This window comes from Pristis pectinata, chromosome 16 (assembly GCF_009764475.1).
Source record: "Pristis pectinata isolate sPriPec2 chromosome 16, sPriPec2.1.pri, whole genome shotgun sequence".
NCBI lineage: Eukaryota > Metazoa > Chordata > Chondrichthyes > Rhinopristiformes > Pristidae > Pristis > Pristis pectinata.
Window position 1 is genome coordinate 33,514,157 of NC_067420.1, and position 22,577 is coordinate 33,536,733.

The 22,577-nt window shown below is 41.9% G+C and overlaps 1 protein-coding gene across 1 annotated transcript in view; it reads left to right on the plus strand.

Moving 5' to 3' along the window:
* Positions 1–22,577, plus strand: part of lama5 (laminin, alpha 5) — a 225,779-nt gene that overhangs the window by 201,109 nt on the left and 2,093 nt on the right. The window contains exons 64-79 of the mRNA XM_052031153.1: positions 307–440; positions 1,607–1,766; positions 4,689–4,817; positions 5,677–5,825; positions 6,416–6,548; positions 8,060–8,203; positions 11,966–12,096; positions 12,737–12,904; positions 14,138–14,270; positions 14,936–15,084; positions 16,653–16,842; positions 18,438–18,590; positions 19,050–19,209; positions 19,830–19,960; positions 21,629–21,722; positions 21,963–22,082. Coding sequence (XP_051887113.1) covers positions 307–440; positions 1,607–1,766; positions 4,689–4,817; positions 5,677–5,825; positions 6,416–6,548; positions 8,060–8,203; positions 11,966–12,096; positions 12,737–12,904; positions 14,138–14,270; positions 14,936–15,084; positions 16,653–16,842; positions 18,438–18,590; positions 19,050–19,209; positions 19,830–19,960; positions 21,629–21,722; positions 21,963–22,082 — 2,278 coding nt within the window. The remainder of the gene's footprint in view (positions 1–306; positions 441–1,606; positions 1,767–4,688; positions 4,818–5,676; positions 5,826–6,415; positions 6,549–8,059; positions 8,204–11,965; positions 12,097–12,736; positions 12,905–14,137; positions 14,271–14,935; positions 15,085–16,652; positions 16,843–18,437; positions 18,591–19,049; positions 19,210–19,829; positions 19,961–21,628; positions 21,723–21,962; positions 22,083–22,577) is intronic.

The window sequence follows — 22,577 nt, forward strand, 5'->3', positions numbered from 1 at the left end:
ACATCACTACCCAGTTCAAACTACTCAGAGAAATTTCCCATCACGCCAATTGCTATATAGATCCCTCTTTAGTCCAATTTATTCCCTCCCATCATCATCTCCCAACCTACCACTTGCTTCTGGAGATTGTGTAAGGTTATTGTAATCATGAGAGATGCACAGACCTTGTGTCTCCCGATGTTCTTGTTAATGCCTAATAGAAGTAAGGATGAGGACATTTACAATGGTTTGGTAATTCCGACCCCGGGATATCCCTGATCATTGCTCATTACTATCCCTACTCACAAGCACTGCTGTCTCTTCCAGCCTCCTGAATCGATACGCTACCCCAGCTTTAAAGGGTGCATCGAACTTGGAACTCTGAATGAAGAAGTCATCAGTCTGTACAATCTGGTCCAAACATTCCATCTAAACACGACAGCTGATGAACCTTGCAGGAGGTGAGAGGAGATACTGTGGGACAAACTTGTTAATTGTTAATACGATTTGCCGTATTGGAGTCTCGTTCTTCTTGCTACAACCACTTGTCTCCACGCACTTTATGTGTTGAAGAATGACCATGGATGGAGTATTATTTTCTGGCTACTGTTGGACAGAGTGTATGGTGCAATGTCTTGTGAGAACAGGAAACGGGGTGTGTGTGGGCTAAACAGGGGCACTTGGTGCAAAGTCCCTGTGCGGGTTGAACACACGACACCCTGCCTGTGCTGGAACTGTACAAATATAATATTAATATTATGTTTGGGTGGAGCCAGATTTAAAAACAATTGGTTAGAATCTGGTCAAATAACGAACATGGGAGATTTGGCACTGTCGTTATTGAGATCCGTTTTATTATGGTTTTGGTTAGTAAGTCTCTGGTCTTTCCTTGCAACATAAATGGAGCCCTTTTGGCTCATCGTCTACCAGATCTCAGAGCACTCTCATCAATCCCATTCAGAAATTTCCCTGTAACCTCGTCTCTCTTATTTGCTCATTAACTTCTCCCAGATGCTCTTACACCAGGCATAATATACAGTGGCCAAACAACCTACCAACCAGAAGGATGTGGGAAGAAACCAGAGCACCTGCGCAGAACACATCTGGTTACAGGGAATGCAAACTCCATGCAGACATCTCTGGAGTTCGGGTTGTTGTTGGAGCTGGGAAACAGGGCAATAACATTGCAATGGGCATTTCATAAAATCTATATCCTAAAGATGCCAACATCACCTTTGTTGGCTCAAGCAGAGCATCTACAGATGCTGCAGACCTAAACAAAAGGAGAAAGTGCCGGAGGTAGTCAGTGAGTTAGGCAAGGTCTTCGGAGAGAGAAGCAGCGTGGATGTATTAGTTTAGGAACCTTTCATCAGAACTGAAGGTTGAGAGGTCATTGATCTAAAACATCTGCTCTGGTTCCCTGCATGGATGTTGTCCTCCACCTGTTTGTGCCCTTTGTCTCACTGACTGTATACTGCCACACAGTGCCACTTTATGTAGCTGAACCCAGATTTGTGCACAGACCAAGATTTGTGTGCTTTCCACAGTAACCAAGGGAAATCGGATCTCAAGGGCAAATATTAGCAGCTCCTGCTTTTACTTACTGATTCCGTGTGTCTTGTTACAGGTATAAATCCACTCAAGGTGCAGACAGTGACAGTTCTTACTTTGATGGCACTGGTTATGCCAAAATTAAAATGCCAGGCTCATTTTCCTCAGTGTCTCGCTTTGAGCAGGAGGTTCGCATTGCTTCATATAATGGTATCCTCTTCTTCATGCAGGAGGAGGTGAGTCTGGGGGTGGTCTGTTTCTTGGTTGGATTCAAGTGTCCTGTCAAATCCTTAACATCACAGCTGGCTGCTGTTTGCTTCTGTACCCAGCCCTGTATCGCTCTCTGTATAGAAGGTTTCGTCGTGTTTGAATTGAGTTGACGTTGAGTGGAAACTGCAGCAAGGTCTCTGGACTAAGGACTGCAGGACAGTCTTAAGCTCATGGAATCTGGAACAAAAATCCAGAGGTGTGCTGCCACTGAGCTAAGGACTTGATCACATTTAAATATTAGTGCATCAAAACATTGTGTTTTAGGATAGGATTTTGAGGCTTGTATATGTTATCATTATGCAGTAAGTGGCTGAAATGAGATGTACTGTCTAGCACATTTTGTAGAACAGAAAGGTGAGCATTTAAAATGAATTGAAATATATTTGGAAGAACTCCCAGATAAACTTTCATGGAGATTCTCTCTCAACCCCCTCACCCCAATCAGAAATGTAATTGACCATCAATGAACTGCAGATGCTAGAAATTTGGAATAAAAACACAAAGTGTTAGATAGCGTCTGAGGGAAGAGAAACCAAGTTAATGTTTCAAGTCAAAGGCCTCTCATCAGAACTGGGAGAGTGAGAAACAAGTTAGTTTTTAGTTGCAGAGAGGTGGGGGAGATGAATAGGACAAAGAGAACATCTCTAATAGAGTGAGGCCAGGTGATTGCAATGTTTAAATGGTTAATGGAATAATGAAGGCAGTTCGGCAAAGAAAACAAACAAAGAGACTTGTAAAAGCTGAAAAATGTCAGTCAGGGAATTGTGGGCTGTGGGGAACTGGCACAGAAGAGGGGAAGAAACCTGAAGCAGATCAGCCATGATCATAATGAATGGTAAGGCAGGTTTGAAGGGCCAAACAGAATTCTCCTGCTCCTTTTTACTTATGGTCATGTGTTTAGTGATGTTGTTGAAAGCTGAAGCTGAAAGGAGAATGCTGGAAATGTCCAGCAGATAAGGCAGTGTCCATGGAGAGAGAAAAACCAAATTAATATCACAGAAAGTAACCTTACAGCAGTACTGGCCAGTCCTGGTACAAAGCAAGTGATCTGAAATTGTTAAATCTGATAAAGAGTCCAGAAAACTGCAACATGCCCAAATTAGAATGAGATGCTGCTCCTCAAGCTTATGTTGCCACTGAGCTAAGTACTCAAACAATGCAGGCATCCAGTAGTAAGAGTGAGAGTGAAATGGAGAATTAAATGACGGACGACTGGAAGCTCAGAGATCAGGGTTCCTCAAAATGGTCACTTGAGTTTCCCTAGCGGACAGGAGACCACATTGTGAGCATTGAATGCAATACACCATCTGGAAAGGCAGTTTGGGTTCCTGGACGGTGGGAAGAGGTAAGAGAACTAGTGTTGCATCTCTTGCAGTTGCATGGGCAAGTACTGTGAGAAGGGATGTTGCTGGTGGAGATGGAAGAGGTGTCTGGCGGTTGATTCACATTGAAGGTGGCGGAAATTGCGGTGGGTGATCCTTCGGAGGCAGAACTTGGTTGGGTGGACAGTGAGGACCAGGGAAGACTACCTTTGCTGCAGATGGGATGAGAGAAACTTCCGGGACAGTCGAGGGCTTTGTCAACAGTGATGGAGGGGAAGAACGTTTAAGGAAAAAGGAAGACATCTCAGGCATCTGTGAAGTCAGTCATGGCAACAGAACAGAGTGAAGACAGGGCAGTTGGGAGAATGGAATGGAATATTTTCACAAAGTCTGGTCAAGGCAGCTGTTGGAGAGTCCGTGATCTTGTAATGAATGTCGGTCGTTTATCTGCCCCCGGAGATAGAGGAATCCAGAAAGGGATGGGAAGTGTCAGAGATGGACCTTGTGAAAGTGAGAGCAGGATTGAAAATGGAGCAAAATAATGAAAATTGAGCTCTGCACAGTTGCAGGAAGCAGCATCAGTTCAGTTGTATCAGAAAAGGGCTGAGAGAGGGGCTTGAGACAGACTGTTCCATGTACCTTACGTATAGGCAGCTGGCATCTGGAGTATATCTTTTTATTACTTTTTTTGTGAGCTTTTCTCCACGTTACCTCAATTTTATTAAAACCTCCTGTACTATTTGGCACCCATGGCACAGATTAGGGACCAGTGATTTGGGAGATGGTATCAGGAAGTATTCCAGTGAACCATCCAAACCAGCAAGGTGCCAAGTGCAGTTCTGTGCGGCAGTTGCAGACTCTTCAGTAAAACGTTGCCAAGAGCTGGTTTCGAAAGGAGGAGCAGCATTGTGTGTAAACATCTGCAAGTGTCTGCACGCGCTCGTCTGTTTTCCATTGGATCCGCTCTTACTCTACAGGCACACTCATGAGCAATAGTTGTTTGGATGAAGTACTTGATGTTGTTTCACCTGTGGTACAGTGCCAAAGAATGAAGTGCTGCCCTCAGGAAGGGTTTGCTTAAGCAACAAACCATTGAAATAAACTCGAGAATTAACCACATCAGTGTGAAAACAGTAATGCTTCATTTGTTATTGGGCATCAGGCCATCAAATGTACCCATAACTATAGTGACCTTTGCTTGAATTGTTTCCTTCCCTGTTCCTAATCAAGAGACTGCTCTTTATTCTCCTAAAGGCATTTCCATCTTGGTATGAAAGCATATATTGTTAACTTTTTGGATTTTATTTTTGCAGCATTGCATTTCATATCCACCCTGGCATCCAGCTAAAGCAACCCAAGCATTTCAACCCCTCTGCCGTTTTCTTCAACATAAAGCTAAAATATATAACTAAAAAATCCATTATCAAAATTGGTTACAGAAAGAGCTTATTTTACCTGTGTTGTGCCTTCCAGCAAACCTCCAGAATAAGCCGACAAAATGTAAAGCCTATAGAAATGACTCTTATTGTTCCTGGCTACATCTAAATAAAGTCTTCCTTTTTATAGGGAAAATACCTCTGCTTAGCCATCGAGAATGGAAAGTTCGTCCTGTATGTTGACTTAAACAATCAACTAAAAATTGAGCATGGTAACAGTCAAAGCCAGAACTCTGTCAGTGATGGACTACAGCATCAGGTAACTGTTATATAACCGGATGACTGATAATCCCCATCACCAAAGTCGCTGAAGCAAATGGCAAATTAAATATAATATAAGGCAAATTAATATAAGGCAAATTAAGCAGTGATTACCATGTATTCTTTATTTAAACCACACCAAATGTCCTGAGTTATTGAGGGGTTTTTTTGTGAAAGGGTAGAATATCCCAAAGTACCATTTTAGTTTTTAGAGTAAAAAGGGATTATGTTGCTACGTGGCAGGTAATTATTGAGAGAATCCCCTAGCGGAAATCACTTCCAACCTCATCCAGCCACCTGACCCAAAGAGCTGAGCTTGCATCATTCAGAAGCCTGTAGTTGATTCTTTTTCTTCCTAGTGAGATTTCCAAGGATTCCAGTTGACTAGCCTAGTGCTAAAATGAGTAGGTACAATAGTATCGTTTAAGAAGCACTTGGATAGGTACATGCAGGGGTGGGGCTTAGAGGGATATGGGCGGAACGCAGGAAATTGGGACGAGCTAGTTGGCATGAGCTCATTGTATCTGTGCTCTATTGCTCTATGAATCAAAGTGCCAAGTGCACCATTAACTAATTTTTCTAAAGTACTTCTGACGCTACACTGCCATTACAATTTGTATCTGGCCAAAAAGTACTTTAAGAAAAATTACTTTGAAATCGTACATCAGACCTTTGTAATATATTTGAGATGTTAACTCAAGTGACTAAACTTCCAGTAATTGAATGAATTGCCCAGCAGATTAGGGGCTTTGTTTACGACAGGAGATCCGTCCTATGATGTATTACAGTTCAATTAAAACGATTCCACCCTGTCCTCGACTGTCGTTTAAACTGAATGAATGTCTCTTGTTTTTCAGATCCAGATAATTATAGTGTTAAGCAAAAAGTTGAAGATTTACGTGCGTGTGGACAGGAAAACTGTTGTTTCTTCTGAGCAGGATTCACCACGACCTTCAATTTCTGAATACTATCTTGGCGGTGTTCCTGTAGAAATACTCCCAGAGATGTAAGGGTCAATGGCTGGGGGTCAGGGAAGTTGCTGAGCTGATGTGTACATTTACCTAAATTCCTGGATTTGAACTCATCTTTAATCCTGGTGTTAGGATCACCAGCAACATAGCCACTATGTTATCACTATTCTGCATTGGTGTGTCCTGTTTTTCAGTATGTACTGACTAATCATTTGTACTCCCATGATATAGATTACTGTAGATAGAAATTCTTGGACTGCCTTAAAAATAACTCCAACTAGTACGAGTCATAGAGTAATACAGCAAGGAAACAGGCCCTTTGGCCCAACTTGTCCATGCTGACCAAGAAGCCCATTTAAGCTAGTCCCGTTTGCCTGCATTTGGCCCATATTCCTCTAAGTCTTTCTTATCCATGTACCTGTCCAAGTGTCTTTTAAAGTCCACTCAGATGTTTGGAACCCCACCACTCCAACCTCTCTTTGTTCTTGCATCTCTTTCTAACTGCAGCCTTCGTAAGGTCTCTCATTTGATGAGAAATTCCAAAGCCTTGTGTTGTAGCTGTCGGTAGAGATCCAGCAAAGTCCTAGGTTTGTCCTTAGTTAATTGAAAGTGCTTTCCCTTTCAGTCTGAGGAACCGCTTCCCCACAGGTGGATCTATAAAAGGCTGCATGCGAACGGTGAAGGCCCTGGACAAAAATTTGGATCTGAAGCGGGAGAAGACCATTGGAGTCAGTTATGGGTGCTCATCTAACCTGCTGGTGAGTCCTAACCTCTCGCCAAATGACCACAGACCAGAACTGGGAAGAATTTTGAGTGCAGTGTTAGCAGCCAATACAGTAAAGTCTTAGCTGATTTTCATTGAAAGGGAATCACAATGAGAGTGTGGGTTCTTTTCTTGTGTTTGCTTTTGCCTGCCCGTTTCTTACCTACTTCTGTACATTCACGTGATTGAAAGAAAATCATTCCAGCTGGGAGTGCACTTGGTTTGTAGACAATTTAGCGATGCCCTTGGGTGCAGTTTGTTTGGTTCTGCTCACCCTCCATATTCTGCCACATTAGGTGCATTACTCCTTCAGAAACATTCCTTGCAATAACCTTGAAAAGCAGTGGCCAAAGGGCAGTATGACCACTGCTCGTTTCAGGATCTAGTCCAGTAGAGAGACAGCATTTAAAGTGAGCAAGCACGGTAGTGCAGCGGTTAGCGTAACGCTATTACAGCACCAGCGACCCAGGTTCAATTCCGGCTACTGTCTGTAAGGAGGTTGGACACTCTCCCCGTGTCTGTGTGGGTTTCCTCCGGGTGCTCTGGTTTCCTCCCACATTCCAAAAACGTACAGGTTAGGAAGTTATGGGCATGCTATATTGGTGCCGGAAGCAGCTCCCAAGATTCAGCAAACCCTGAGACTGACACCAAAACTTTTTGTTGTGGGCTGCCCTCAGAACACTCTACGCAAAAGATGCGTTGTGTGTTTCAATGTACATGTGACTAATAAAGATATCTTAGCTACCACTATCACTAGAGAAAGTTGGGAGAGGAAGTTTGATACAGTGCATGAAGTAGTTGTACAGTGGTGTTCAACTGATTTCTATGTGTAGATGACTAGCTAGGAATCTTCTGCCCTGGAAGAGAAAAAAAATCCTGATTAACTTTCACCAAGCAAAACATTTCAGAGCCAGTGAAATCCTCTTGAAGTGTGCTCACTCCCAGCCAGTCTGTGACTTCCACAAACAACAAAAACATTGAGCACACAATCTGTTTGAGAAATTAGTCTTGGCCAGACTGCAGAGATAGCTTCTGCAGTCTTCTTCAGAAAAGTGTCAAGGGGTATTTTACATCCATTTTACAGAGCAAACAAAGTTTGAGTTAAACAGCTCATCCGAAAGTTGGCACTTCCTCAGTGCTGCATGCAACTATCAGCCTCGAGTTTTGGGCTCAAATCTCTGGAATGAGGATTGAATCTGCAACATTCTCATTCAGAGGTGAAAGTGCTACCAACTGAGCCAAGGCTGATGCACAGGTCTTGGAGTAATTTCTTGCTCATACTTTTAGATTATGTGTAAGACACGTTAGACTGTTGACTATCCCTAATCAGTCCTTGCTGGGTTGAATTACAGATGTGTAGCCGGAACAGTATTTCTGCTGTACTTGTATTTATCACACACTGATGGGTTTATACTCGGGTGCACACAGTAACTATGTTAACAAAGCTCTTGGTGCTAGAATAACTTAGCTTACTGCAGTCTGACTTTATTCTTCATTTTGTTTCAGGTATCACGCTCTGCTGATTTCACAGGCCAGGGGTACATGAGTCTGATGCCTCAGAATGTTCCTGCCCTTCGAGACAACTTCATGTCAAGCTTTGCTTTCCAGACCCAGCAGCAAAACGCTCTGATGTTTTACTATGCCATGACGGTAGGTGGGAACCGTTAGCAGGCAGCATTGATGGAAGCAGTGCACACCTGTGTTGATCGAGTCAGACGCGGGCCTGAACACCCCTCAGGGTGACTAGACACGTGCAGAAGGCTGGGCTATTGGAGGTTGAAATTCTTGGTTTGCGACAGGGAGTGGGGCAAAGCAAAGCCATTGGTTCTGTTGTTGAAAGCCCACTACCTCTAACAAATCTCAGGGTGGGCATCTTTGCCACTCTGACAGAAATGGTGCAGGAGGCAAAGCCAAGTGACTCTTGCATATTGAGGGCAGATGGGCCTTGAGTTCCATTTACCACCTACTCCTGTCACAAGTATTCACCAGAGGGTAGGACCATGTTCTTCTCCAAGGTTCTCCCCTTCTCAGTTCAATTGCTCTGCTAATTTCCTGGCCAGAGTGTGGGGTTTAGAACGAAAACAGCTGCTCCAGATTACTGAAGAGCACAAATGAATTTCAGGAGCCAACTTGTGAGTGCCCCTGTTGCTGACACTGACAGGATAAACTGGTTGAAATTTAGATTGCGAGGAAGTTGGGGGACAGTACAGTTTTGCACAGTACATACTTGTTGGCTCATTTCCTCAGTCCTGGACTTCGATACTTCCCCAATTTTCCCCATGAAAATGAGCACAGGGAATTCCAAAATTCCAATTCCTATGTGTCCATTCATTTGTATCTATTTCAGGTCCGGACTGGTAATAATTTAAGGCTCCGTCTATAGGGCAGTACAGTGGCAGAGCTGGTGGAGCTGCTGCCTCACAGCTCCAGCGACCTGGTTTAGTCCTGACTTTCGATGCTGTCTGTGTGGAGTTTGTTTGTTCTCCCTGTGACTGCGTGTGTTCCCTCCTGGTACTCCAATTTTCTCTCAGATCCCAAAGGATGTGCAAGTTGGTAGGTTAATCGGCCACTGTAAATTATCCCTGGTGTGTGTGGGTGAGTAGTAGAATCTGAGGGTCTGGGGGAGCTTGATGGCAAAGTGGAGAGAATAAAATAGGACTAGTGTAGTAGTTGTGCAAGTGAGTGTTTGATGGTTAGTTGTGGACCCAGTGAGCTGAAGAGCCTGTCTCTGTGACTATAATTTTAACAAACCATAAACTAAATGAATGCTTTTGTTAATGCCACTGGTGTAAAGAAATATTTCATGTTCATATCCACAGATCCCTGAAAGTTGCCTCTCAGGTGGATAGGGTATTTAATAAAACTTAGGGGATGTTAGCATTCATAAGTCGTGGGATCGAGCTTAAGAGCCGCGAGGTAATGATGCAGCTGTACGAAACTCTGGTTAGACCACACTTGGAGTACTGTGTCCAGTTCTGGTCGCCTCATTATAGGAAGGATGTGGAAGCGTTGGAAAGGGTACAGAGGAGATTTACCAGGATGCTGCCTGGTTTAGAGAGTATGCATTATGATCACACAAGATCACAAGACAAGGGAGCAGAAGTAGGCCATTCAGCCCATCAAGTCTGCTCCAAAGAAAAGAAAGGGAAAAAGAAATGAGAAATGGGGGAAAAAAGTCTGCTCCATGAGCTAAAGGAGAGAGAAAAAAATTATTCCTTTCTAGCCCCGATTTCCAGCCTTATCCCCATATCCCTTGATACCTTGACTAAGTAGATACCTATCTATCTCCTCCTTAAACGCCTCCAATGATCAGGCCTCCACTGCTGTACCTGGCAAAGAATTCCATAAATTCACTACCCTCTGGCTAAAGAAATTTCTCCTCATCTCTGTTTTAAACCTGTACCCTCTAATTTTATGATTGTGCCCTCTGGTCCTGGACTCACCCACCAAGGGAAACAGCCTAGCCACATCTACTCTGTCTAGTCCTTTCAACATTCTAAATATTTCTATGAGGTCCCCTCTCATTCTTCTGTACTCCAGTGAGTACAGTTCAAGAGCCGACAAACGCTCATCATGTGTAAGCCCTTTCATTCCTGGAATCATCCTCATAAATCTCCTCTGAACCCTCTCCAACATCAGCACATCCTTCCTAAGATATGGGGCCCAAAACTGCACACAGTATTCCAAATGAGGCCTCACTAGTGCCCCATAGATCCTCAACAACACCTCCCTACTTTTATACACTATACCTCTCGAAATGAATGCCAACATAGCATTCGCTTTCCTTACTGCCAATCCGACCTGGTGGTTAACCTTTAGGGTATCCTGCACGAGTACCCCCAAGTCCCTTTGTACTTCTGTACTTTGAATTTTTTCCCCTTCTAGATAATAATCTGCCCGTTTATTTGTTTCCAAAGTGTACAATGGCACATTTCTCAACATTGAATCTCATCTGCCATTTCCTTGCCCATTCTCCTAAACTATCTAGGTCTCTCTGCAACCTTCCTGTCTCCTCAATGCTCCCTACTCCTCCACCTATCTTGGTGTCGTCTGCAAATTTAGCCACAAAACCATTTACTCCATCATCCAAATCGTTAATGTACAAGGTAAAAAGAAGCGGCCCCAACACCGACCCCTGCGGAACACCAGTAGTAACCGGTAGCCAACCAGAACGAGATCCTTTTATTCCCACCCTTTGCTTTCTGCCAACCAGCCAATGCTCCACCCATTCTGTTATCCTACCTGTAATTCCATGACCTCTCATCTTATTAATCAGTCTCTTGTGCGGCACCTTGTCGAAGGCCTTTTGAAAGTCTAAATACACAACATCTACCACCTCTCCCTTATCCACCCTACCTGAGATTTCCTCAAAAAACTCCAATAGGTTGGTCAGGCAGGATCTTCCCTTCACGAAACCATGCTGGCTTGGACCTATCTTGCCTTGCACCTCTAGGTATTCCATAACATCAATTCTAATAACTTTCCCACCACCGATGTCAAACTAATAGGTCTGTAATTTCCTTTATGCTGCCTCCCACCTTTCTTATACAGCGGAACTACACTTGCAACCCTCCAGTCCTCCGGAACCATGCCAGAGTCTATCGATTCCTGGAAAATTATCACCAGTTCTTCTGCAATCTCTAAAGCCACCTCCTTCAGAACCCAGGGATACCTTCTCTCTAGTAATCTTAACTGAACTCAGTTCCATTCCTTGAGACCCCTGACTATCCGGTATATTGCTGATGTCCTCCACAGTGAAGACCGATGCAAAATACTCATGAGGAGAAACTAAGGGAGCTAGGGCTTTACTCTTTGGAGAGAAGGAGGATGAGAGGAGACATGATAGAGATATACAAAATTTTAAAAGGAATAGATACAGCCAGCGCCTCTTACCCGGGGCACCAATGCTCAATACAAGAGGGCATGGCTTTCAAGTAATGGGTGGGAAGTTCAAGGGAGATATCAGAGGAAGGTTTTTTACCCAGAGAGTGGTTGGAGCATGGAATGCGCTGCCTGGGGCGGTGGTAGCGGCAGGTACATTGGTCAATTTCAAGAGATTGATAGATAAGCATATGGAGGAATTTAAAATAGAGGGATATGTGGGAGGAAGGGGTTAGATAGTCTTAGGAAAGGTTTAAAGGTCGGCACAACATTGTGGGCCGAAAGGGCCTGTATTGAGCTGTACTATTCTATGATCCTATAAAGTGCAGGCCTGCTTTTGAGACTCTCACAGTTCAAGATAAAACAGGAATTGTAGTGCATCCAGATTGGAAGTACATTTAATGTACCACCCCTCCTGATTCACGTATAAAACCCAGACCCAACTCTGCTTCTGGTAGACCATCTGGTTTTCTTGCACATAACTTGTTATTCTCTAGGTGAACTTAAATAATTTTTGCTTTGCTTTGTTAGGAAGGGAACTGTCAAGTCTCTTTGAAGCAGGGACTAGTGGCTGTTAAGGTGTTTAATACTGAAGTTAAAAGTCAAACTCAGTATACAGATGGGAGCCTGCACTATGTCTCCTTCCTTATCAAGAATGAACAGTAAGTCCTTTGATTTCACAGCTCCTAAAATAAGTTGAAAGAAATGTAAAGCAGCATCTGAAAATGGCAAATTCTAATGAAGTTATTATTTTATGAGCATGACTGAGAAAGGTGTAACCAATAAATATTTGACCAGTACTTGGTATTTTAACCATGGTGCTATATGTGCTGTAGATTTGGGAAGTTCTTTCACAGATATTTGGTTCTTGTGTCCTACTCCGTTCCCATATGGTTGTACTAACTTTTTTTCACTTGAATTAATGGTGTCTTTTGGAACTTAGTCACTTAATTTAGGCGATCATTCTTTAATCGCATGATAATGGAATTTGTAGTGAAAAAAACATAATTATGCCATTAAATAAACAATTCATTCCTTTCATCTTTTGCCCTGCAATACCAACAAACAGTTCCTCCTCTCAGTGACTCCATTTAGCTGGCATCAGATGCCAGAAACTTCATCCTGGTTTGATATGAACCTGGACCACATTGTTTCTCAGAAAACAGTCCAGATTTATATAGTGACTTCCACAAGCACACAATGTCATGAAGCACTTTACAGCCAATGAACAACTTTCTGAGGTGTAGTCACCGCTTTAGTTAAAATTTAGCACTAATCTACCATTTTCCTTCTTTCCCCAAGGATTAAAATGGCCATCGATGATCAGGAGAAACGGCAATCAAAAATATCCAAGAGAAAGAAGCGCCAGCCTAGGGAGATTGAGGAGGGGCATCTTTATCTGGGTGGTGCGCCAAGAACTGACCTGGGTGCCAACCTGACTGGCTGCATTAGCAATGTTTTCATTTACCGGTGAGTTTGGAGCCCACAGAATATACAACAGCTGTAGCAAGCTAGCTGGACTGTCCTTGGTTGTGATGGTGCTCCTTTCTACCTTGAATACCTGAAGTATGGATAAGACTTGCTTTTATAGTTCCAAGAAGCAGGTTTACAAATATCCTTGCAGTACTGCATGATATTTTGTGCATTACTTAAAACAGAAAATGCTGGAAATACTCAGCAGGTGAGGTAGCATCATTACACAGAGAAACAGTTAAACTTGCTGGTCAATAACTTTTCATCAGAGCAGAGGCTTGGGTAAAAGATCGTTGATTTGAAGCATTAACCTTTCTTTTTCTTCTCACATGCTGTCTAACTTGCTAAGTATTTCCAGCATCTACAGCATTTTGCTTTTGGATTATTACTTCTTTGTTGCTCGATATAACCTTAATGTTGCACTGAACATACTGGCCTGTTGATTATTAGAGTTATAAATGTAAGCAACCTTTTTGTTATTTGATTATGTTACCACCCTGCAATTCTTTTTGAGAAACTTTCATCGTGTCACTTGCATGCAGTGTGGGTTCTGCTAACCCTGAATGAGTCTTAAGATGGCAGGAGCTGGGGCAAACCCCAACCTGTAACCAATTCTGCCCAGACTATTTTAACTCCCGCAAAAAAAGCAAGCTGTTAGAGGAACTGAGTTTCTCCAGCAGTTTGTTTGTTGCTCCAGATACCAGCATCTGCAGTCTCTTGTGCCTCATTTAAATGCAGCTTGGAACTGGAGGGCAGAACAGGCAGATAGTAGCTGGGTGAAGCTCAGACAGCATGTGACTGCCTATCACCTTCCAGGTAATTGGTGGAGGAATAGAAGGGCTAATGAAAGAGAGAGAGAGAGGGTTTGGGGAAGGGTACATCTTCCTTTTTGGAGCTCATGCCTCCCCAGGATACGCACACATTTTCTGCTCACTGGAAGTTCAAACCTCACCATGGGAGTTCGAATATTTTCGTTTAGTAAAATTAGATTCAGTAATTACTTTCAAGAGGAAATTAGGATAAGAACTTGAAGGTTTGCTATTCTCAAGGCTCAGTGTGGACTGTGGCTAAAGGCCTGTTTCTGTACTGTATCTCTTTATAACTCTGACTCTAGAAATGCGCACATCTATTCAACACAAAAGATTGGAAAATATAAACATGACTTGGTCAAATTAGTATGAGCTTTAGTGCAAAAGAATGAGTATTTGCTCCACTCTTTTTCTCATGCAGTAAAGATTCGACCCAGCAGTCAGTTATGAATCTCCAGAAGCATAAAGTGATGGTGGGAGCAGAGCTGAACAGCTGCCCCAGGGAAAAGCCACCCCAACAGATCCGACTTCAGAGGAAGGAGAAACCCAGGCAGGTGAGTGAGATTGGAGACAAACTCTCACATGTCTTCGCCCCACTTCATTAAGTTACAAACACTCAAACCCTTAAATAATTTGAATTTTCCATAGCAAGATTCAATAAAGTTTCCCAGAGTTCCTTGCACTGCAACTGGTAGGCACGCATGCACGTTGTTCTGTTAGATTTGACCTGTTTTGTATTTTGTTAAGATTAAAGCAAGCTGATTTTATTTTTAAGAATTTCATTTGTTTTTAAATTGGTGCGTGGTCTCAGCCATCCCTAACAATATAACCCCATCGTGTCCTACAATCCTTCACAATTTCTGCACTCTCCATCTTTGGCCTCTCTGCTATCTCTTTGTTCCATCATTGGCTGCTGCTACCAAGTACCTAATCTCTGGAATTTCCTTCCTAAAAATGACATGTCTCCAACTCCTTTCCTCTAAAATGCTTCTTAACCCTACCTCTTTGAAACTTTCCCCACCTGTCCTTGTACCTTCTTATGCGGGCTGGTGTCAAGTTTTACATCGAGGACACTCGTGTGAAGCCCTTTGGGATGTTTCACCATGTTAAAAGACACAATAAAAAGGCTAGTTGTTGCTGTTACAAAGAACTGTTCTTATTGCCTGAGAGCCTTGTCCTTGGGCATATTCTAAAATTCTTTTGGTTTTGAATGCTGAAGGCTACAACCAAGCTGAGGAGTAAACAGCAAATGTCAGAAAGTTGCCGGTTGCCAAGGGAACCAGCTGCTGTCAGCAATGCCCAATATTTCAGAGGTTCCCATCTCAGCCGCTTGGAATATGACAACATTCCAGAATCCTTCCATTTGAGGCAAGTTTCTCCAAACAATTCTGCTGTCTTTTTATTCAGTGATTTTAATTGTTAAACTTGTGTTGTCAAATGTATTTTCCTTGCTTGTATTTCTGTGGTCATTTCTTGGTTTCTGAAATTTGTTGAGTGTTTTTCTGCGGAAGTATGATTTGGAACATTTGAGAGATTGAAGTTCAGTGCAAAGGGGAAATAGAATTATTTCTCCCTAATGCAAATTCTTCTACAGGAGGAGTAATTAAGCACCAAAGATATCACATTACTTTATAGACTTCTGCATAAATAGGAGATTCATACTTTCACTTTATGTAGCTGAAACAATTCTTCTTGCCCTTCTGAGCCATTGCGAGTTCGCTGGTTAATAAAGCTAATTTATTCAGTCTCGGGTCGCATGTTGTGCTGTGGCCAATCCCCGCAGCCTGAGCAGAATTCTGGGAAGTGCTAGTTTTATTTCTCTTAGTTCAAAGGCAAAGTCAACTCACCCTTTACTGGTAGTAGCAGCTAGAGAATAGTGAAAATTAATGAAAAAATAAAAAGCAAGTCATTCAATATTATGGAATCCTGTGCTGTAATGGAACACAAGTGAAATTGAGCCATTCAGCATTGCTCAGCACTTAAAACAAAAAATGCTACAAGCAGCCAACAAGTCATCTGTCACTTTAATTCTCTGTCTTTCACCTCCTACATTGCTGCAGTGATGCCTTACATAAGCATAAGGAACGGTGCCTCACCTGCCCAGGTATTTTGCAGCTCTCAGATAACCAGCTTTGTATTTCATTCCACAGATGTGGTTGTAACATTCTGTTTCGATTTACTATTCTTTTACTCTCTTCTGTCGCTAATTGTTGCCTTGACAACTTGGTCTTCTTCACAGATGTTTCCCCTGTTCTCTCCAACCCTCCCCCTTCCAAAGCTTAAAAGATGCTTGTTCAGATTCAGATTAGTTAATTGTCAAATACACCAGGGTGCAATGAAATTCCTCGCTCATGTGAAGCTCACAGAGTAAACAGAATACATGGTAATAATAAATACAATAAATACAGCAGCGAGTGCAAAAACAAAGTGCAAAGTGAGGTAGTGCAAAAAGAAACGCTAAAATGACAATAATGGAAGAGGTAGAATTAAGGGTTTGAGAACATGGCAGCACCACCAGAAAGGGGATGTGAAAAGAGGTGATTGATTGGTTCAGAAGTCTGATACTGGGGGCAGGGGCAAGGAGGGAGGAGGAAGATGTTCTCAAGTCTGGTCGTCTGGACTTTCAAGATCCTGTTTCTTCTCCTAGAAGGTAGAAAAGGGAATGGCCAGGGTGGCAGGCATCCTTGACAATACTGTTAGCCTTCCTGATGCAAGTCACTCGTCCAGTTTTGATGAAGGCTCCTTTACCTGAAAGATCTTATTCTAACTCCAACTCTCATGGATACTACTTGACCTGCCATGTGCTTCCAATATTTTCTGATGTTTTTGGGGGATTTTCAGCATTTACAGCTTTTTTGCTCCAGTTTCTCAAAACTTGTATGCCTTTATGAATTTGAGAGTGCTTCATGCTATTTGTTTTAATATTGGTTCTCCAGGTCAAGTTTCTCCATGGAAGTTCGCTGTAATTCATCCCATGGGATACTTTTCTATGTATCCAATGAACAGGAAACCACCTTCATGGCTCTCTTGCTTTCCAAAGGCCGTTTTGTCTTCATGTTTTACATCAAAGGGAAGAAACTACGTATTGCAAGTAGAGAAAAGTATAACGATGGATTGTGGCACACAGTAAGTATCACAGATATCCAAATGAGCTTGAAACAGTTTCTGTTCTTCCTACTGACCTCCGTACTGGCTATTCAAAAGGTCTTCTAGACTTTGAAGATTAGATTAACTTCAGACAATTGTCCATTTGTTCTTTCCTCCATAGAGAATGCCTCAAATTAATTGGGGCAATTTAAAATTAGTTTCCATGTTTTAAATTCTGTCATAATAGCATTGATTTTATATTTTTTTAAGATTGAAGGAAAAATCCTATGTTAATATTTTAATAGGATTTTTCATTCAACTTGAATGTACTTGGTTGTACTGTATTGTCTTGTATGTTAGCAGATGAGAGCTTTTAGAAGCTACATTGTGGTGGGAGCATTTAGCATTTGCACTCTGTCAACATTGTACCCTTCTTGTGTTATATCTGGACAGGCCGTCAAGAAATACAAATTCAAACTGATTGTCAAAGGAGATTCCCATTACATCCAAAGTGACAATTTTCCAACTATTTATAGTGGAGAACCCAGATTTGGGCAAATTTATATATTACCAAAATTTAAGGCAAATGGCCACAGTCTTTTTCCCAAGATGAGGGAGTCTAAAACTGGAGGGCATAAGTTTAAGGTGAGAGGGGGAAAATTTAAAGGACACCTGAGGGGCAACCTTTCCTCACAGAGGGTAGTGGGTATGTGAGATGAGCTGCCAGGGGAAGCTATAGAGGCAGGTACAATTACAACATATAAAAGCAATTTAAACTGGTACAGAGGAAAGGTTTGGAGGGATATGGGCCAAATACAGGCAAATGGGAGTAGCTCAGGTAGATGACTTGGTCAGCATGGACAAGTTAGGCTAAAGGGCCTGTTTCCATGCTGTATAGCCCCATGACTCTATTGCAATAAATCTACACTGCCTTACAGACCAAAGAGATGCAGAATCAATGCACGATATTCTAGAATAATATGGGGAGATTTGCAACAGAGCAAATGAATGTAAGATGATAAGATGCTCTGTCAAAACATACTTCAACTTAAAACAATGACTGGACCTCTTGTCCTTTATTTATTGCGCAGTTATGCTTGAATTTCAGCCCTGCAGAACCCAGTTGGAAGGAGCAAAATAGTTTCCTGAACCTTCAATGTGATGGACAGGTAGTTGATCTCGTTTACAAGCCAGACATCCACTGGCAGTTAGGCTGTTGAAAGTCAAAATATCAGCATGCTCTTCTAATGGAAGTGTAGAGCACTAACCAACAAGGTAAACATTTAAGTATTACTTATCCAAATGCACAGCTGCTGGCAGGCATAGGAATGCTCTCCATTCACAGCACGAGGGCCAATTGGCACCATTAGAATTTAGCAAGTCCAGATCTAGCCTTGTTTGGCACAGCAGTTGACTATGGTTGCCAAAATACAAAATTAGGCTTTTCCTAACAATATGATGAGAACTGCATATGTCTGTACAATGTTTGTTTTAACTTCCTATTTTATTGACTAATGATCACCTCTTTGCCTACAATTGAACCAAGGAACATTCCTGTTGCAATCAGATAACCCAGTATCAGTCATAAGCAGGCCTAATCCACGTGGTTTAATTGTAAAATGTATCATTTCTAGATATTTTTCAGCAGAGACAGAAACCAAGGACAGTTGGTGATCGACGGTCTACGAGCACAAACCCGGGACATCTCATTCACAGCTTCCTTGGACATAAGAGCTCCATTCTACGTAGGTGCAGTGCCGAAAGGAAAAGCGAGGAGGATTGCTCAGGTAAAAGGCATTGTACAGGTTTAAAACCTATGGCTGTGATGTAAAGTGTGCACAAGGATATGCATCTATAACCCCATGTGAATTTAGCCATGAGTGTTGGGGATGTTGATACATTGCCACTCCAATTACAACAGCCCCTTCTCTACCTCTTGCAAACAGTCCCAATTCCCTTTATCTCTTGATACAACCAAGTCCATGGAACATTTTAAGGGGACATGCAACAGCAGTGTAAGACCTAGTGAAGCCCTGGGGAGAGTTACAGCCAGTACTGCCCCAGGTCCTTTCCTTTTTTGGCCTTCGCTTAGCACGCCCAATGTAATAATATTAATGCATTGAAAAAATCCTTCTGTCCTACTTGAAGAATCTTTTTCCTTGCAGAGCTTCCCATCTATTGTAGATGTGACTCTGAGCGAAATGTTCTGAACATTGATTAAAGCCCCGTATCTTGTTTTGTTTCAGGGCACTTCTGCTAGCAGGATTAACGCATGTATCAGGAACTTCCAACTGAATGGAAAACCAATGGAACCTCCTTCGCGTGCTTACAATGTCACACCTTGTTTTGAGGGAAGTCTCGAAGCAGGGACATTTTTCTCCAGTGCAGGAGGCTACATGATTATAGGTATTAAAATTGAAATGTTACTATCACTCTACTTCTCATTAATAGAGATAAGTGAGTTTATCTAGATAAATTAGAAGTTGCCACCAACATGATGGCTTTGCTATTGCTAGTTTTATCCCCAAGGGTCCTCAAGGATAGGATCCTTTGTTGGACATGATTTTATTTATTCCAAGTACACATTGTCTGAGGAAAGCACCAGCTAATAGGAGATTTAATGCCAACCCATATTCTGTACTCATTTGTTGATCAACTTGCAAAGATGCATGATACCTGAAAATAAAAACAGCAGAAATCTGAAATAAAAACAAATACTTGAAACACTTTGCAGATCAGGCGACATCTGTGAAGAGAGAAACAGTTAATGTTTCAGGCTGTATACCCTCTGTCTGTGCTACTATCATCTGACAAAGTAAATCAGTGCAAAACATTAATTCTGTTTCTACAGTGTTGCCAGCATTTTCAAGCACATCAGAAGTATGATGGATTGCCAGGGCTCCTCTGCTGATTACACTTTCCTAGAGGTCACATTGGTTAATGATCAGGAATGGGACACATTGCTTCTTTTTGTCTTATAACATTTTATTCTGGCTTCTGAAATATTTTCCTTTTCTTCTGTTTAGATGAGTTTTTTGTACTTGACAAAGAGTATGAACTAATGTTTGAAGTGCGGCCCAGGAGTTTGTCGGGTATATTTTTCCATGTTGGAAGAACACAAAGCCATTACTTCAGTCTGTACACAGAAAATGGAAAGGTGAGAAACATTTCTCCTTTTTAAATCAAGATCTGGCTCAATATTTTAATAATATAACTGACCAGTACTTGGGCAAGTTTTTCCATACAGAGGGTGGTGGGTAAATGAAACAAGCTGCCAGAGGCAGGTATATTACAATATTTAAAAGACATTTGGACAGGTTCATAGATGGAAAATGGGCCAAGTGTGACTGGCTCAGGAAGACACCCTGGTTGGCATGGTCGAGTTGGGCCAAAGAGCCTGTTTCCATTGCTGTGGAATTCTCGAGAGCTAAGATATTTGAATAAAGGAGAACATACAAACTCCTGACAGACAGTGGCCGGATTTGAGCCACCTGAGTTCAAATCCGGCCACTCTCTGTAAGGAGTTTGTATGGTGTCTACGTGGGTTTCCTCCGGGTGCTCCAGTTTCCTCCCACGTTCCAAAGACGTACAGGTCAGGAAGTTGTGGGCATGCTATGTTGGCGCCAGAAGCGTGGCGACACGGGCTGCCCCCAGAACACTATGCAAAAAAGATGTATTTCACTGTGTGTTTCAATGTACATGTGACTAATAAAGATATCTTAAATATCAGAAATCTATACATATCATGACATATAGATAGGCATATCAGATGGTGCAACATTTTGATGCTTGCTCAGGAACTTTGAAATACTCTCAAACTCTGCTGGAGTTCAATACATCAAGTGATGATTGACCAGTGCTGAATTTGCATAGTGAGTTAACTGAATCTCACTGAGCATTTGTGAACACTGCTCAGCACATCATGGAAACCAGCCTCCCCTCCATGGCCTCTGTCTATACTTCTCACTGCCTCAGTAAAACAGCCAGCATAATCAGACCCCACCCACCTAGGACATTCTCTCCATCAGGCAGAAGATACAAAAGCTTGAAAGCATGTACCACCAGGCTCAAGGACAGCTTCTATCCCACTGTTATGACTATTGAACTGTTCTGTAGTACAATAAGATGGACTCTTAACCTCCCAATCTACCTCGTTTATAACCTTGCACCTTATTGTCTACCTGCACTGCACTTTCTCTGTAGCTGTGACTTTACTCTGCATTCTGTATTGTTTTATCTTCTTTGTGCTACCTCAATGCACTGTGTATTAAATTGATCTGAATGAATGGTATGCAAGACAAGTTCTTCACTGTACAATAATAAAGTAATTCCAATTTATACCCAAAACAGTTGACAGCAAGAACAGAGATGGGGGGAGATGACTAGGTAATGAAGTGATTTGTCATTGGCAATGCCACATGTCAAAAACAATGTCAGAGATGGTGATCTGGGCATTAATAGGTATGTACTAAGTAGGTGAGGTTCAGGATTTGTGTGGATTTTCAAGCTATTGGTTCTCTGTTCATCGCTTAGCTTCAACTCTGGGATGATAGAATGCACAACTTCATCAGCTACAGATCATTATGGATTTGGAAAATGTGACACTAGAAGCAAGGCAGCTAAAAAAGACCAGTTGTAATCATAAGTTTAAACAAACTCTGTTTAACTTTTGCTTCAAAACTAACCTTCAATTCAAGTGATGTACTTTATATGCATTAAAGATGTTTACAGTTCAATTTGCTGCTTTTGTACGAAACAGATTGTGTAGATAACAGCCTGTGTGTCCTTGTATTGGTTTTGACCTTATTCTTCCTTTCATTTCAAGGTTATTGTGCAGTTGAATAATGGAGCTGGGGAATTCTCTGCATCAGTCACTCCAGAACAGTCTCTATGTGACGGGCAGTGGCATCGTATAGCAGGTAAGAGCATCTTGTGCACACACAAGTCTAATTGCCTGTCAGTAGGTAGGTAGGGAGTTCATCTTTTCAGGTCATGTCTGCAAGTTCTATGTGTCAGGTACCCATCATCTTGGTCCATAATATGGTTTATCAACCCAGTCCGCTATCTACCTCATGCTTTGTATATTTTTCGTGCAGAGAAACATTTATCTTTTGTTCATTTGTAACACTGATTTTTTTATATATTTATTTCCCTTATAGTTATCAAAAGGAAAAACGTGATACAAATTGATGTGGATACTGAGCGTAGTTACACAGTGGGACCATTGCATGTTCCACGTACTAATTCTAAACAGATCTTTTATGTGGGAGGCATACCAGGTAAGCTGCATTAATTATATTATAAATGGAATAATAAGTATAGACAACTGCAAATCTCATTACTTTCCTGTATATTGCCAGAGGCAGTGACTCTGTTTCCAGTAACTGTCTCACTAGCCAGAAACTTCAGGTGGAACCCAAGTGAAGACCAGATGTGGCTCAATTGTCAGTAAATAGCCCAACACTCCCAGTCTAGGCTACACATTATAAGAATTTTGCAGACACCCACATTAAGCATGTGGATATTGTTAGTTAACAGTACAGTTAAGATTTTCTTTAAATAGTTAAATAACCTGAAGCCTAATGCTTTGATTTTAATGAGGATGGCAGAACAGTGTGATGGTTACACACAGCATCCAAAGGCGCAAGTCGAAATAATTGATATTGGGAGCTTTGCAAAATAAATATCTCATTCATTAATCTACTCCTGTGCTAGACAACGCTGCAACTTATTTCTCACTCTTGCATTGACTTGGCTACCATATTTGATTTTCC